Genomic DNA, 17,591 nt, shown 5'->3' with positions numbered 1-17,591 from the left:
AATCCAACACCATGAATAGGCAACAACAGGTGTGCTAACGTTACATAAACACAAACGAGGAACTGAGAATGTGCCTCACGTAACATTAAGTTATTCAAATAACTACAACAAATAAGTTTATCAAACCATCCATGTCACTCCAAATCATTAAAGCCATTGAAATCTTCGTCCTCTGTGTAAACAACACCGCTGCTGATTCCGGAAGTACATGCGGCACTGTCTGGCGCACGGCAACGGCCGACCCCTTTCAGTCTGTGTGCAGCAAGGGATGCCAATTTTCACAGATTACCGATTTTACCTACTTTGGCATAAGTGTTGGCGAGCTAAATGATATGCGTGCATTTGCCATGCTGCTTTATGATTTCGAGTTTCATATCAATAGTCTTAGGAGACATACTCAATTACACTACTTTGGAAGTTAAAAATTGGTTCGTAATTAGATCAAAAAAATCTGTATCTTGAAAGTAAGCCCTTATAGGCGTTTGTAAGTAGAGATGATGCTGTGGAGAGATATATCAAATAGATAGGGGATCATGCCAGGTTGCTTTTGTTTTCTTTTTAAATCTATATATGTAGTTTTAATATCTCAGTGGTCTGGTACTAAGTGGTCTGAAGACTAGTTGCAGATCACAATAGCAGTTGGGCCTGACTGAGCCCCAGTAAAGCTTTCTATACCTAGCAACGCCTCTGCCTTGGCTGATACACGGCTGAAAAAAAAAAAAACTTACTGTTTTTCCACAACCCAGAGATGGCAAATGTGCCTTTTTCAATAAAATATACTACAAACAAGAACATAAAAAAAGCTAAACGTTTGTGAAACATGCAGAGGTACATAAGACTTTCCATAATAAAATGACAAATATAACATTTAAATCTTATTAGACTTCAATGCAAATAAACACCAATGATGAGGCACGTGTGGCTATATTTTATTTTTACATATACATAAGACTTTCCATAATAAAATGACAAATATAACATATTTAGATCTTATTAGACTTCAATGCAAATAAACACCAATGATGAGGCACGTGTGGCTATATTTTAATTTTAGAAGTATACAGTGGCGCATATTGTATTACACTTTGAACTCGAGTAAAATTTGCATTGCACCCACTGTATGTGTGTAACATGGTTATTATTCATCCCAGCAGAAGATGGCGTCTGACTGACGTGTTTAATCGGGCCTTAATGTCTTGTAGCGCTTTTTCTATTTTTATACACGACTCTGGAAATATCAATAGGCTTGCCGATCATTTAATCCCTGTATGATATCCTGAAAATGGGTGTTGCTGTGTGACCGTGTCAGACTGAACAGGCGTGGCAGTGGGCTGGTCCACGACGCAGTCGGCGATGAAAAGCTTCATGGGGCTACTCACTTGCCATCTTACACTCTGACAAAGAAACGTCGCAAACACATTTTGCAGCTCACCACGTCTGCCTGCTTTGACGGCGAGAGTCGTCAATTGGTGTTGTGCAGCCAAACAGTGGACGCGGCACTGAGGTCAGTCGACTACCATTTTTTTTAATGCGTTCATCCTCTCTTGACTGTGCGGTATTGGGCGTTGTACTGCATGCACCCTTGTGCGTGCTCGAGGCGTCGTGTGAGCGTTTCGCTCTTGGTTAAAGTATAGCCAAAATGGAAAAGGCGCTCGAAAATAATTACATCCCTCCTTTGTGCATTGTCCCTCTTCTGTTGTTCACCCCTAATACCCCGAAGTAGTTCAACTATATCCTTGCAATCGCATTTCGTCTTTTCTATTTGCATGCACCGTGCTTTCCTTGTGAATTTGACACGCACTTCATTTTCCTGACAACACAAGGCGAACAGCCCACATGAGCAATCGCTGCGTCGTCGCTGTCGGCCTCCACATACGTACATATTGCAGGAGTCCATTAGTGCATCATTGGCTCGGCTGGTGCTGATGCTGCGTTGCGTGTGAGTGTTGCTAGGCAGCCATGCAACGTGCGGCCCACAAGGGAATTTGCTCGTGCCCAGTGAGGAGATGTTGATACATATGAGCTTGTTCATATGACAATTGAAAGAACTGCTGCAAGATTGCATGTGCACTGTATACAGTAAGTCCAACATTGTCAGTACCACACTGTACAAAAAGATGCTAAACTGGTGTCAAATGGTGAGCGCAAATGATTTGTGTGCCCTGCAGTTTCATGCAGGGAGTCCAGGGTGTACCCCGCCTCTCATCCAGTCGCCTGGGATAGGTTCTTGCACACCAGTGGCAGCATAGAAGGTGCATGGATGGAGTCTGTCTGGTGGTGTTGCTTGTTAAGTTTCCGATATGAGCGGACTTTGACAATATAGCAATATTCTGTAGCACCATCCCGCTTGTGAAATTTTGCACTCTACCCTCCGCAGTACGGTATTGCACCCGAGGCAACCTCTTTATCTGCCCCAGTTCACCCTATGACACCAAAATAGGCAAGGCAGCTTTATTTATGGAGCACATTTGATTTGTGCCACCTACACACCAAACGCTAACAACATCCACGAGCAAAGCGGGCACATCCATTTTACACCCCTTCTAGTCATTAGGCAACTGGGGTTAAGCTGGATGTATGTATGGCTGCTGAAGGGGCTTCACCCTGGACTGAGCACCAGTTCATAAATTGTACTTTTTTTCTATGCAATCTGATCAAGAGGGCTTTAGGACTAGCTACCCAATCATCAATCCAGGTTAAATTAAGTTTTCCAGAAAATGTTAGGTCAGAAAATGTTCTTTCTTTGTTTCCCTGCTTTGATGATCATTGAGTTATTATTTCAAGTACATTGATAGATTCACAATACAGCATTCAGATTCATTCTGGTTCTAGCCGAATGAAAGTGGAGCCAAGGAAAATCAATAGAAAACTACTTAAGGTTATTATTCCAAAACCACTGCGCGTTTACGGTACAGTCGAGACATGCATGTGCATGTCAAATTGAGCACCATAATGGACTTCCGGGAAACTTGATGGTTGGACTGTCTTTTATCTGTGTGTTGTTAGTAAATCCATGTCAGGCTCTCCTCAGGCAATTATGTGTAAGTTGCAAAGACAGTTTTGTATGGCCACAGTAGGCTACTGACATACTATGCAAATACTGTTATGAAGCTTGGGTGTGGGGTGTTCTGGGACCTTATCTGCCCCTTGCAGCACTGTGTGTGAATATGTGTGAATACACAGTTGGGAAGAGGCACCAGATGTTTTTTTTTTTTTTTTTTTATAAAGATCGTCAAGGTAACTTGTTTCTTTTTACCATTACCCGATCTTACTTGTAATTTAACTTATGGTTCTGATGGTGATGTCTGCATGTGAGCTCATAGCACTTGTGCACCATCTTTCCTTCTGCCCCACAGTGCCTCTTTGGTTGGGTAGGTTTCTTTTGAATGTTTGTTTGAAATAAATTACCTTGCTTTTTAATAGATTTAGGTTATTGCTCAGACGTGAGAGCAACAACAAAAATCACATATTTGTTAGTGGCCTATGTCGTAACTGGGGTCAAATGTAAACACTTTGTTTTTGTGTCTGCTGAGTTTGTGATTATCTGTGTGGGGGTTCATGTCTCTCGGGGTAATTTGGCTTCCTCCGACAGTTCAAAATCATGTACGACACCATATTAGATCAACCGAGCACTTTAAATTGAAGATAGTAAACATTCACCCTAATTAATCTTTTGTGTACTGTGTGAACGCCATCATGTTTTTGATGTTCAACAGTTGACTTTGACCAAACCGTGGTTGTAACGCACCAACTCTGAAAGATGAGCAAGTCTCCGACCTCAATGGAAACCCCGGTGCAACGGAGCCCCAGCAATGGGGTCCTTGAAAGCCTCCAGTCTCCTCAGCATTCAACTCCTGGCTCTGAACCGCAATTTAAGAAACACATCTCCAGCCTTCTTCAGAGTCCGGTGAGATCCCGCTGCTCTACATGCATCCGGCATAATAAAATACAAACATGAACACTTCTTTGGCTTGTCCACAGAGGGAGAAAATGATGAAGCCCTAACGCTGTCAGAAAATCAATTTGATCTCAAGTATCACGTTTATGCTGATGCAGCGCAAATGCTATATTCTCTGTGAGCACTCTTTGTGGTGCTTGTGCATGCTAAATGACTGAAATGTATCGTAAATTAAATGTGCAGATCAAGATTGTTATTAATGTTTTTAACTGATGTGTCATCTGTAATACTCATTGTGAAATTCTATGATTGAGTGAAACTATAGAACATTGTAATCTGTCTCGGTATACTGAGAACATGCCTTTGTGTGTTTGTGTGCGCGCAGTCATTCAAGGAGGAGCTGGATACGCTTATCCAGGAACAGATGAAGAAGGGTGGTAGCTCTTCAAACCTTTGGGCACTCAGGCAATTGGCTGACTACATGGCCTTGCACGGCTCACCTGCAACCCTACCAGTCTCCCCATCTAGTATGTAAAAATTATGATGGTGCAAATTCTGGAATTTTCCTAACCATTGCTGTCCTAAATCAATTGTTTCATGTCCTATTAGCGGCCAACAACTGCCAAAGACAGGTATTCAATAGGCGTGAATTGATTTCGAACCAGTTAATGGCACACAATCAATGTTCCCTCTTAAAGACCTGTTTGATTTATTCAAGGAAGCACTATGGTATGAACAAATTAATTAGAACATCTGTAAAACTCTGAAGTCTGGATAAATAAATGCAGATCGGGGTTCTTATTTTCTGTTTTTACCAGTTGTTTTTCAATATAGACATTATTCCGTCTGATCAATCTGTTCCTAATTTTGTCGTTCTTCCATAATAAGAAAGCAGCATATTAAATTTGCATACAAACAGAAGAAAAGGCAAATATGCAGCACTCTTTGATTTTCTTATTTATTTTTTTTTAGTTCAAGGATTTTTATTAATTCATGTTCTGGAATGACAATGGTATCATCCAGTCGAGCCCCCGAATTAAAAATGGTATGGCCCCGTTATCTCATGCTATCCTTGGTGTACATCACGATGTCGCTTGTGTTTTTGCATTTCATTTTAGTTCTGATGGCCTTATGGTAGGTACACAAGGAAGTTTCTGTTAACAATCCACTTTCATGTTTTTTTTTTGTGTATCCTCATTATGCTTAAATTGCTTTAGGTAAGACCCAGCATGTGTTTATCAATGTGCCCGTCCCCATATTACAAAAAATGAACGTGCTCTGCAGAGGACACATTTCTGAAGACCTAAAGTCACAATATTTCTATGTGTAGCTTTTTTTTCTGACAGTTTCTCATTGTCTGAATTTCTTTTTCCACTGCACAGACATGATGACGGTAACACCCATTAATGACCTCCAAGGCTGGGATCCTGGCAGCATGGTCAAAGGGGAGCGGCTAATGCGCTGCAAGCTTGCCAGCGTGCATCGTCTTTTTGATCTCTATGGATGGGCTCAGATCAGTCACACCTGTCTCACTGTTTGTTTATTTTTATTGACATACTACGCCAAAACACTGCCAATTGTCCCAATTTCCAGTTCCAGTGATGTTGGCATACATGATGTGTTCTCGCTTTTTTTTTTCTTTTGACAGCTGCGTGTTAGCAAAGAACAGGAACATTTCTTGGTGCTACCAGATGGCCTAGCCTGCAGCGAGGTTACTGGATCAAGCCTGGTTAGTAGTATAACCTATTCCAAAAACCAGACGTCCTCCAGAGAGTAAAGTTCAAACATGATAGTTGTATAGTTAATTGCCCTTGTGTTGTTGGGTAAACCAAAATGTTATGGTATTTAAATGTTCTTCATGTTTGAATAGTACAGCAGACCTGGATAAATGCATGTATCGACTCCTAGTTAATTTTATGTCATAATATCTCGAGTAGTCTGCATAAACACATACTATCGGTGATGTGATTTTCAGGTAAAGGTGAATATCTTGGGTGAAATGGTGGAGAAGGGCAGTACAAACCTTGTTGTGGACTCAGAGAAGTTTAGCCTGCACTCAGCCATCTATTCGGCCCGACCAAATGCCCGCTGCCTACTTCACCTCCACACACCGGCCACGGCAGCAGTAAGTCATCCTGGGGATGTCATCGGCGGATTATTTAGCCTGGCAAACCAGACCAATGTCTGTTGTGTCATGTTTGTTATTTTTGTGTTTTGTTTTTCTCGGAACTGGGATCCGTCAGATAAAGTAAATGAATACATTTTTACAAGGGAATCCCTCTGAAGCTCACACGAGGGTCAGCAACCTTGTTAAAAGTGGAGCTACACTACCATTCAAAAGTTTGGGGTCACCCAGACAATTAACTAACTATAACTAATTATAACAATATACTAACAAAATACTGTACCATATTTTCCAGACTATAAACTGATACTTTGTGCACAAGCTTTGAACCCTGTGGCTGATTGTCCAGTGCGGATTATCGATGGATTTTTCATGATTTTTGTGTATTTATATTTGGGTGGGGTTTATAGTCCAGAAATTATGGTACTTATTTTGCTCTGATCTTTCCCCAACAATGTCTGTCTTTAGGTCTCAGCTATGAAATGTGGCCTGCTGCCATTGTCCCATGAAGCCTTGCTGGTCGGGGATGTGGCCTATTATGAATACAACGGAGTAATGGAGGTGGAGGAAGACCGTGTGGAGCTTCAGAAGAGCCTTGGACCCACTTGTAAGGTTAGGAGACTACAAAAGACTAATCACCACTCATTATAATCAGGTCTTGTGCTTTTCCTCATGGGTCGAAAGAATGAATACGTAATTAGTAAACGAAGCACAGCTCCAAGAGGAGCGCTTTTAAGAATGTCAACTGATTGCATGTGAATGAACATCTAATTGGTCAGTGTTTTGATTTTATTCTATTGTGGCTTTCAATTATATAAAGGTACTGGTGCTTAGAAATCATGGCATAGTGGCCCTGGGGGAGTCTGTGGAGGAGGCCTTCTACGCAATCTACCACATTCAAGCTGCCTGTCAAATCCAGGTACACACATGTACTTATTCACCTAGCAGCGTTTTGAATTGATTGAATTTGGTTGTTCACTTTACGTATGCTAGGTTTCAGCTTTGTGTAGTGCCGGCGGTGAACGGAACCTGATCTTACTTGACCGGACCACCCATAAACCCAATCACACTGGCACAGTGGGGTGGGCGGGCTCTACCTTTGGCCCAATGCAAAAGAGCCGCATTGGAGAACATGAGTTTGAAGCCCTCATGAGAACTCTAGATAATTTGGTAAGTCAGTAAAGAAAAATAACATCAGTCATGAACCTCACCGCACGTCACTGTTGTATATACGACCATCGATACACACATTGTCGCATAGACTTGGAAGAACTGCCTTCCTGTGTGGGTGTGGTCAAGACTATATAAGAGCAGGAGCCATTTTGGGCAGATTAGACCTTCCGCATCTGGCAGAAAAAAGCTCCACGGCCATGCGTCGATGATAAATAATTGAACTGAGTCCATGTTATTATGGACTCTTTCAATAGAGGAGCTGGAGCCCTCCTCTCCTTAGTTAAAGTGAACGAGCGATAAATAGATACATGTTCTTTTGTAGTTCTTTATAGTGGGGTGTTTTCGCTTATTTCTACATTGTGTTGTATTCACTTTTAACTACATAATGGTTGATAAAGGTAACTAAAACTTTTGGAAATGGAACTGATTAATTGCCTTACCATTTATTTCAATGGGAAATATTACTTTGATTTATGAATGTTTCAGATTACAGATGGGATCACAAAAACCAATGAAAATATAACTTGAGGTTCCTTGACCACTTGGTATCTTCCAGGGTTACCGTACAGGTTATGCCTACCGATTCCCTTTGCTGCTGGAAAGATCACGGTCACAAACACGAAAGGATATAGAGGTTCCTGCAACCGCCACAGCCTTTCATCAATTCAACGATGATGGAGTTCCTTTGGGTCTCAAGCAGCACCCTTTTACCCATCGACAGCAGCAGGAGAGAACTCGATGGCTCAACACTCCCAATACCTACCAAAAAGTCAGCCAGGAGCAAGCCAGTCCTGGACACCAGCGCAGTACTGTAAGGATGTATTTTTGGAAATGTGATTCGTTTGCAAAACGCACTCAACTGGCTGCTCACATATCTTTGAGCCAGTGATCTTGTGCTGAACCTAATCCATGGAAATAAGGGTTGGGTGGATTTCTGCCATGTCAGGTTGTTGGTCAGGTGAATCGGACACAAATTCGAAGGCAAACATTTTTTTAATCCTTGTTAGCATCCCATGTTCATAGTCAATTATATCTGTCTGAATCTGTCACTGATATCAACTGGACGTACTTGACAATAGATAACCACCCAAGCAGTGTGAGGGGTCAAGTCGTGGTTCTCAGTCAGTCTGCTAGTTTGCTCTTCTTCTACCAATTTGTTGGCAAACAAGGGAAGGGCATTTTTTTTCTCCATATGTGGCTATCTGTAAAATTTTACACTGTTCATGATTTTAAAAAAATCTGGGAAGTGGGTGACGTGGCAGCGATTGTTATTATGGAAGTTTAAAATTCCATACAACTCGCTCTAGGTAGTTTCCTTTTTAATTATTGTTTTTTGTATGCTACCTCTTTTTGTCAACTGAGGGACACTCCAGTATCCACACAACCAGACAGGACTAAGTGATGTGTGAATTGATGGAAAAAGAAAAGTGGATGGCTCTTTCATGCCATCGAGAGGAGCTAGTTCTCCCACTTTGTTTACCTCCTCCATCCCACCTCACCCAAGCCCTGCAATGCAGAGAAGGCTGCCTCGAGTTTCGAGTATGCTGCAGTACAGCCTGCCCTCTAGTGGCAGAACAAATTATCACGTTCAAGAGGAACATTTAATACAATTTGGAAACTAACTGTTGTCTCTCTCCCTCAGTGGCTGAAAACAGAAGAAGTGACACAAGCTGGTAGTACAGCGATCAAGATAGAAACCCCAAACCAGTTTGTGCCTCTTTTTACTAACCCTCGGGAAGTGATTGAGACACGAAACAAGGTACCTTGTCACTGTGAACGCAGTTGTTCAATAACAGTATACAGTACTTGTTTTGCTCATTTTTGTCACCTCAGATTCGACAGCAGAATCGTCAAGACATGAAAACAGCAGGACCACAGTCTCAGGTCCTCGCCAGTGTGGTAACAGATGATAGTCCCCCGGTAAAATGATGTATCTTCATACATAGAGTTGTGTTCTAAATAATAACAGCCATTCATCCATCCAACACAAACAAATAACCACTCACAATCACACCTATGGCAGATTTTGGTCTGTACCATGCATGTTTTTGGAATGTGGAAGGAAACCTGAGTCCATACAGAAAACCCACACAGGCAGGGGGAAAACATGCAAACTCCAAACGGGAAGGCCGGGGCCTGGAATCCAACCCATGACTTTGACACTGTGAGGCAGATGTGCTAACCAATGTTTCACTGTGCCGCCCTAATATAAATATAGTAGCAGTGTGTTTAAAAATGTGTGTAAAGCTCAAAATCATAATGGTTTTTACACAATCACATTCCAAAATGTTAAGAAAAAAAAAAAAGACATTTGAGCAAATGAAATGTCTGTTATTACAGAATGACAAATTGAATCTACACGTCTATTCTTTCTTTTTAAACTGGAACCTTTTGTTTAATTATCAGATTACTCAGACTCACAAGCATGCAGATCATGTATGTCGAATTCTTTCCAAGGGTCCCCTACTGGTAAATTATTTGTCATTTAATCTAATTGTCGTCAATATCAGTGATTGATCTGGTTAGTTATTTTAAACTGCTATTATTTTGAACACACCTGTATCACCTTGCAAATCCTTGCTTCAATTAGTAGCTCAGATTATTATTTTTTTTGGTCATTTCATTCAGTCACCTGTCACCCCACCCCAAGTACCACCAGAGCCTGAAAGTCCCAACCCCTTTAATCAGCTCACAGACCAGGAGCTAGAGGACTACCGCATGGAAGTGCAAAAGAAACAAGATATCGGGACCAACGGTAGGTTGTCTTGACCAAACTATGTATGCTTCGTCCCATTTCAGGATAAACAATTACAACAAGTGGCGGACTATGCCTTGCACTAACTGACCAGTGGTTTGGCGATCCTGTTTACAATGCGCTCCGTGATTAATGGAGGACAATTTTGCACAGCACAGCTGAACATGAAAGTTAAAGCGCAAAGTAGTGAGGGATCACTGAATTATCTGTAAAGCAGTTTGACTGGCAAGCAATCTGCAACAGATCAAGTGCTGGTGGGTGTTTGGAGATGATTTGGTCTTTGACCACCCTTTTGCAGCACTTCCTAGTACGGCGGGGCAAAGGTCAAGGCAGGTCAAGCACTGCCATTTTTGTCCTTAAACTTTGGTGTGATAATCTTGGTGATAATCTATCGTACACAACAATCACTATGGATGTCTGCCACACCCTTAATTTTTTTTTCCCGCTCAGTTGCAGTTTCCCCATAGCTGAGCAATTACCACAGTCTGTTAGTGTGTAACTTTGTGCTTTGTGTAAGTAGGGCCGGAGGTGACAAATGACACTTCCCCTACTTCCTCCCCCACAAAGGGCCCTCTGCCCAATCACCCCACTCTTCCAGGTGAGGTTTTGGAGGTGCACTCACTGCCTGCCCTGCATGCCATGCACAGTGGCTATGTGACCCAGCTGCCTGCTGCAGTCTTCCATGAACAATTCTGATCGACTCTGCCCTGCTGCTTTTACCCGCTCATGCTTCAGATGGTGCCTGATGGCCATGTTACTCCTCATAGTGGCCACCAACCACCTCTGTGGTGTTTGATCCTAATTGGATAAAGTACAGCATAAAAGAATATCATAAGCATGTGCGGTGTACGTTTAATTGGCTGTAAAGATAAAGTAAATATATGCAATCAACAAATAGATTCCCACTATTCTAAATATAACGATGTACTGTACACTGGTATTGTACAATTCATAAATGATTCATTCTGGTGACCTTGTGAAGTGATGGTGGCCACAGGCATAACCTTTTCTACATTTTCTTTTTTGTAATACATAATACTAATGAAGTATTATATACTGGGGGCAGCTACTGCCTGCACCCAAAATGGTGACTACCCCCAGCAGAGCATACTGTAAAAGTTGGACTAGATTCCAATCTAGCAAATTTTGATGAAACTATACAATATTTTTACAGTATATGGACCTCACGTTGACAATACTCTCCTGTTAACAGTTTTCATTTCAAGAACAATTTCCCGTAATAGATCGTGGCAGTGACAATATGTTTGTGGTTGTCTCAGGGGTGGAGCTACATGGTGGCCAGAGGTGGCTAGGGACACCCCTGGTCAATTCCCACACCAAGGGAAACATTTTGATATTTGTTATCTTTCTACCATTTTCATATGAATGCAGTATTCTTAGACCCTTCGATACTCTCCTACAAGTTTTTTATTTTATTAACTGTCACAAATATTGAGCTTAATGCTAAAAAAAGAAAATTTGATTCTTAGTCACTATCAATCAAATTAATTACTTTCACACCACAGCAAACAAACATAGCTAAAGAGTCATTGTTTACTATACAATCCACTGTCAAGATCTGACAAAATAAAATACACACAAATACATACCAATTTTGCACATACACACAATACAGGAAGGAACAAATCTAATGAAAAAGAACTGTGACACATTATGGGTTTCTTGTGGTATTGCAATTAAGATTGGTATGGAAGGAATGAGCACCCGAAATGCAAATTCGGTATGCAAACTGTCATTGGGTCATCTCTGACTAATACCTACTGATTGTCTGTTAGCTAGTGAATCAGCGCATAAGATAGAAGTGGATTATGAGTTCATACACAAAAGCAAAGCCATGTTTTAGCTGTCGTCTATTTTCTTTTAGAGGACATTTTGGCGCTAACTGTAAACAAGCCTGCACAGTCACTGATGGTTTACAGCTTTACATGTGTCTCAAGTCAAAATGTTTTGCTACCTAAGTCATCAGTGTTGATAGCGATCCATCTGTCCCTGTACCCACTGTGTCTCCTGTACCTGTGTCCCTCTGTGTCTGTCTGTCCTTTTCTGTGTTACTCGGCAAATGATTCATAGGGCACACCTCTGGTGCTTTGGTCTTGTCTCACTAGTAAGTATAGAAACTGCACACATCTCATGAAGTGCGCATGCCCATCTGCATTGAAAAGATGTACTTGTACGCCAATTGGCTTTGCCGCTCCAACAGCACTCAAGATTTTGTGTCTGACTCCAAAAATGTTGCCCTTGTGCTTTCATTTTATGACAATCCTCGGTGCAGGAGATACAAAGACGGACTGCCCGGTCATACAGAACGGAGGTGAAGAGGAGAAGCAAGCTGAAGAACTAGAAAAAGGGATGAAGGAGCTTTCTACCAACGAATCCTCAACCCCTGCTGCTCTGCCTACCAAACCGCAGGATGGCACACCAGAAGGTTCGCCATCCAAGTCCCCGTCCAAGAAGAAGAAGAAGTTTAAGCCACCATCATTCCTGAAAAAGAGCAAGAAGCAGAAGGAAAAAGTTGAAACTTGAGTTGCATACCATCAAACCTTGATGAAATATTGCTGTGAAATATTTCTTTGTACACACAGTGCAGTAACACGGGTGGCGTTCACTGCAGGGCTTTCCAAACACAGACAGTAACAAACCCATTTTCAAAAATGACAGTTTTATTGACTGTGGTCACCCTTTTGCTCTTTCAAAAAAATATAATAATCTGGGTCAGCTCCAAGGCGCTACCACTGCTACCCATCACACATGCTCTGTATTTCCGTATTTCTCATGTTTATCAAGTCACCTCCATTTGAAACCAACTTCACTGTAGAGGATATGATTCTCATTTTGCATATTGCATATATCATTTATATCATATATGACTACTCAGAATTGGTCCCACAGTATCGTTCGAAAAGCACTTGATTGATCATAGCGTCTTGTAATTGTTTAGTTCTAAACATCACATTGATATTGCTGATGTAAATGTGAGCACATGTGCATTACATGTAGAAATGTATACGGATAGCTACTGATTGTGCTCTGAAAACTGATTATTGCAAATCTACCAGTCTATAAACATAATAGCAGGAATACAACAAAGATGAGCGCTGGGGGGAAAAAAATGACAGTCTTGCAAGAAAATAAAGGTGGCTATAAAATATGCTTGTAATCGCAGCTTAAAGACTCGTAAATACACTGAAGGCACTAAAACATTCCACTTTCCCCATATTCCCGTGTATGTGTATGCAAAATACCTCCAAACAGTCAAATATGCTTTCTGTTTTCAGTCATTTGGTGCAAAACAAACACTGATGCGATGTTTGCTCATAATTTTAATCATTTTATATTAGAATGTGTATGTGAATGTTGCAAGTCTACCATATATCTGTCATTAAAGTTTTATTTCAAATCAACTGAAATAAGTTATGAACATTTCCTGTCTGCCTTGTGACTCTTTTCTTAACAAAATTAATGACTCAATTTTACAAACAAAAGATGCTTTTATTTTAACATCTGCATTTTGTCATAAACAATTTGTGTAACTTAAATATTACTAGTAATATTTCTGGTGAAGATGATGGCAACATGTGCAGTAGCTGAATTTTAGAAATGTTACCAGTAGTGGTACAATTGTCAACGTATACACAGTTTTGCCACACTAAAAGCATGTAGTTGTCCTGGTTGCATGCCAAAGTTGTACTACTCGTGAAGAGAAGCAGCGTTATCGCAAATGGACCGTAATATTGATTTGCACAATTACATAATAAAGGGCTGCCATACTGTTACAGTCGCACAACAATTGAGATCCGACTAGATAGGTGGCGCTGTAGGAAAAAAGACAAGCGGAAGTTATGAATGGACACAGCGGAATCTGTTATGATGGCGCACAGTGAACGATTCAATAGTAATTTCGAGTAACTCTTTGTCCTGCGGTTCTGTTGAGCGCTATACCTTCTACTCTTTGGCGAAATATTTGACTCGTTAAAATGGGAAGGAGCAGGAGTCGAACTCCTCCGAGGCGTGGTAAGAAAGAACTCATTAGTCCGTGCCTGGTCGATTAAAGAAAGTTCCAAGAAATCGCCATTTCTGTTATAGGGTCCTGGTTAAAAAGCGTTCTCAAAACAAATGTATTGTCGACTACAATCGCGCTTTCTTTCATTAATGTTCTGTAGTGAGACTAATCGATGTAATTTGGCATTTTTGGAAAATAACGTAAATATTCGAATGCTCCGTAGTTACGTAGAATTTTTGGTTGTCAGTATTTAACCTGAGTAGTATTTGTTTTAATTTAGTCCCTTCATTTCAACACAGATGTACTTTCTCCTCTTTACTTTTTCTAAACAGGCACGATACATAAACATATAAAAGACCACCATCCGTTGCCGAAACTGTATGACCGACCGACTTAACTAACGATACACGATGAAGCTATCTAAAACTTAAATTTTAAAAGCTCGCGAGGCTTCATGGACTCACTAAACCTCCTAGCGGCCAAAACCTTGATCCTTATTTGAGCTACTATGTGTGGTAGCTTTGCAATATTGCAACAGTGTTCGCAAATTTCTGCAACTAGTTTTCATGAATTTTTTACTGTTAGCAACTAGTTTTGCGATGATTCTGAGCAAATCGTGAATATAGTATATGCCACAGATATGATGGTCAAACCAAAGTCGCACGCATCAGACCATCAAAAGGAGTAAACAAACCTGTTCAGTACCAATATTTTGAAGTCACTTTTAAGTCATTGCGTTGTGAATATACTCTATTGTGAATATACTCTAAAACAAACACAAACATACCCAGTTCCATGTGTAAATACTGTACTGCAGTGCTCTTGTATCCTTTTGTGAATTCTTATTCTACTGCCTACAGAACGGAGGCGTTCCCGCTCAATTTCACGAGAACGTGATCGAAGGCGAAGGGAAAGGGATCGGTCACGGGATCGTGACAGAGAAAGGAGAAGAAGTCGTTCCAGATCTCCCCACAGGAGACGTTCAAGGTGAGGAAATCTGCTTTAATGCCATGGGGAATTTTCATACATTTTGCATTGAGAAGAATCAACTTTATGGAATGTTCCACATTACCAAGCATAGACATAGTACAATGAAAAAAATAAATATATATATATATCCCTCTTCTGCACAGATGTTTTTTTTTTACCTATTGCGGATAGGTCAGGAACATACACTACTTAATTATTTTCAGCGATTTGTACACTCAGTAGTTGTGATAACTGGTCCTGCAGCTGTCGATGTTTCCCCTGTGCAGGTCTCCGCGACGCCATCGCTCCTCCTCTCTTTCACCTATGAGACAAAAAGACAAACGTGAAGATGACCGTAAAGACAGGGCATCAAAGCCCATTCAAATATCAGGTATAAAAGATGCACTGTACCACCACCATAGTAAAGTTGACTTTCAAAAGAAATGTTTCCATACTAAATAACATAAAGTGAAGTAAATTATGACTTAAAGCACTGGTTCCTAACGTGGCAAGCCAGACTCAATGCTGTACCAGCGTTTGGGTCTGGTAGGGAATCGCACACACACACACACACACACATGAAAGAGACTTACTCACTAAAATTGTGATACTTGTTAACTAGCTTACCAGACTCCTTCCTTTGTTGCAATGTTAGGACTGACATTTGTCCTCAGTTTATATGCACCAGTTATGGAATTCACACACTTTTTTTTTTAAACAGCTGAGGACATGCAAGGCAAAACCGAAGAAGAAATTGAGATGATGAAACTTATGGGATTTTCAACCTTTGACTCAACTAAGGTGAGTGTGTATGCTGTGCAAAAAAGTTCAACAAATGATCCAAAACTACAGGAACATATTTTCATTCTCAAAGTGAACCTCTCACACATTTAACAAACGTGTAATTCTTTTCTATCAGTCTCTTGTGTTTTTTATTTCTAATTAATCATAAAAAAAATCAGATTTTTTTAAGCGTATTAGAATTGAACGTTTATTTTACTACGTATATACCAGGGTTATAACTATACAGCAAAGTTAAGAGTCAATTCTTAACTTGATTTCCGACCCACGGTTTAATATATGATTATTATTATTATTTTATCATTAATTTAATGAAATATTTACATACATTAGTACAAAGTATTTATTTATCTGAATGGGGACAAGGCACATTAATGAACATCATTATAAAACCAAATGTAAATATGACAGATTATAGCTACAAAGCTAGTTTTCATCCTTAGCCCCCTGCCAGGCGAATACATAATAAAGGAAATATACTGTATGCATATATGTACATATATATACGCAAGCACGCACACAGATCGAATACCTGAGCAAAATTAGTCACATGTGGACCATCCAAGTGGACAAATGGTTGCTGGTCCATGAAATATCCATACTATCATAAACCAGTCCCTGGTAACCAAAAGATTGAGTGTGCTCATGCCCACATTTTCCTATGCATGATGATGATTTGGGAATTTGTTTTCAATCAGGGGAAGAAAAGTGAAAGCGCTACCAATGCGTATGCTGTCAACACCACCATGAAAAGAAAATACAGGTATGACAAGTGTATAGGAGAAGCTACCCTTGTTCTCCAAAAGTGGAAATTATGAAAGGGGAATATTATTGTTTGAGGAGAGCTAGTTGTGCTGCGCTTTCCGGTCTTATTGCCTCAGCACCCGGGTGTCATGTTAGTCATTCGGTGTTGGTCAGGTTGCTGATTTAAAATGTCAAGTTTTAAGTCCCCTCACTGCAAGCCTTATTACTGCTATAGTCAATATAGCCAATCACCTCTGCAGGTGTTTCTATGCAGAAATTCTCGTACTCCTATTGGTGTGTGATGATGTCATCTGCAAGTGTTGCGAGGGTAACAGTGATGTAATGTCTCTTTTCTTTTCTTTTTTTCGTTTCTAGGCAATACATGAACAGAAAGGGTGGATTCAACAGACCACTGGACTTCATTGCATGAAATTATTTTGCTACTATCCTCTTGAAATGTAAATGTTGTTGTATTTGACAAAATTAGGATGTTTTGTGCTGTTCGGTTTTATTTTCTTGTCCTTTTGTTGTTGTGTAGGACTTTACCATATACAGATACATTTTTGATTAATGGGAGACATTAATGTTGTCTCCGTGATTCTATTACACCACATTTTGGTATTGATGCATGGTTCATAGCAAACATGAGGTACACAAAAACTCATGTTGTTCTATATTTACTTATAAGTTTAGTTATGTAAAACAATAAAAGTCTACTGAAGGTAGTGTTCTTACTTTTCAAACTGAAACAATTGGATGCAGTAATAATGTCAACTGTTTAAATCAATAAAACACATTTTCTTCAGTACCGAGTCAATGTAGCAAATACTTAACTTTTTTATAAGTATATCTAATAACTTTTTTTAATATGCATTACTATATTTTTCTACATAGTCAACGCATTGCAAAACGTTTATAAATGTAGTCTTCAGGTCATAGCAAAGTTGCCAAACACTAAGGCGTAATGCTGGATGCAGGGGACTCGGGAAGATTTCTTTATTTTTGTCGAACATGAGGCTAATAAGCGTCTGCGCTGACGAAGGAGCAAATTAGAAGACGGCGTGCACGTTTAACAAATCCCGATCGCAACAAAACAACATTGCGA

At 40.3% G+C, this 17,591-nt stretch overlaps 2 protein-coding genes across 6 annotated transcripts; both read left to right on the top strand.

Annotated features, from left to right (window-relative positions):
- The first annotated feature begins 1,329 nt into the window (after positions 1 to 1,329).
- On the top strand, positions 1,330 to 13,392 carry add2 (adducin 2 (beta)). 5 transcript variants are annotated; one of them, XR_009714504.1, is made up of 15 exons: positions 1,330 to 1,504; positions 3,717 to 3,907; positions 4,284 to 4,425; positions 5,281 to 5,432; positions 5,547 to 5,627; positions 5,874 to 6,023; positions 6,492 to 6,635; positions 6,844 to 6,942; positions 7,017 to 7,193; positions 7,753 to 8,007; positions 8,839 to 8,955; positions 9,030 to 9,116; positions 9,825 to 9,951; positions 10,472 to 12,076; positions 12,245 to 12,341. XR_009714504.1 is itself a non-coding variant. In XM_061279532.1 (15 exons), the coding sequence occupies exons 2-15, from the start codon at positions 3,761 to 3,763 to the stop codon at positions 12,493 to 12,495; spliced, it is 2,007 nt and encodes a 668-aa protein (XP_061135516.1). In that variant the 5' UTR covers positions 1,330 to 1,504; positions 3,717 to 3,760; the 3' UTR covers positions 12,496 to 13,392. The 5 variants fall into 5 exon arrangements, 4 of the variants coding, with proteins under 4 accessions (XP_061135516.1, XP_061135520.1, XP_061135519.1 ...); XM_061279532.1 differs by having other exon boundaries at positions 10,472 to 10,549; positions 12,245 to 13,392; XM_061279536.1 differs by having other exon boundaries at positions 12,043 to 12,076; positions 12,245 to 12,377.
- Positions 13,393 to 13,803: 411 nt separating this feature from the next.
- On the top strand, positions 13,804 to 17,291 carry snrnp27 (small nuclear ribonucleoprotein 27 (U4/U6.U5)). The gene is made up of 6 exons (XM_061279631.1): positions 13,804 to 13,983; positions 14,833 to 14,959; positions 15,229 to 15,332; positions 15,663 to 15,742; positions 16,441 to 16,505; positions 16,862 to 17,291. The coding sequence occupies exons 1-6, from the start codon at positions 13,947 to 13,949 to the stop codon at positions 16,914 to 16,916; spliced, it is 468 nt and encodes a 155-aa protein (XP_061135615.1). The 5' UTR covers positions 13,804 to 13,946; the 3' UTR covers positions 16,917 to 17,291.
- The last annotated feature ends 300 nt before the right edge of the window (positions 17,292 to 17,591 follow it).

This window comes from Syngnathus typhle, linkage group LG5 (genome assembly GCF_033458585.1).
Source record: "Syngnathus typhle isolate RoL2023-S1 ecotype Sweden linkage group LG5, RoL_Styp_1.0, whole genome shotgun sequence".
NCBI lineage: Eukaryota > Metazoa > Chordata > Actinopteri > Syngnathiformes > Syngnathidae > Syngnathus > Syngnathus typhle.
Note: the sequence above shows the minus strand (reverse complement) of the source record. Positions and strands in the feature narration are given on the sequence as shown.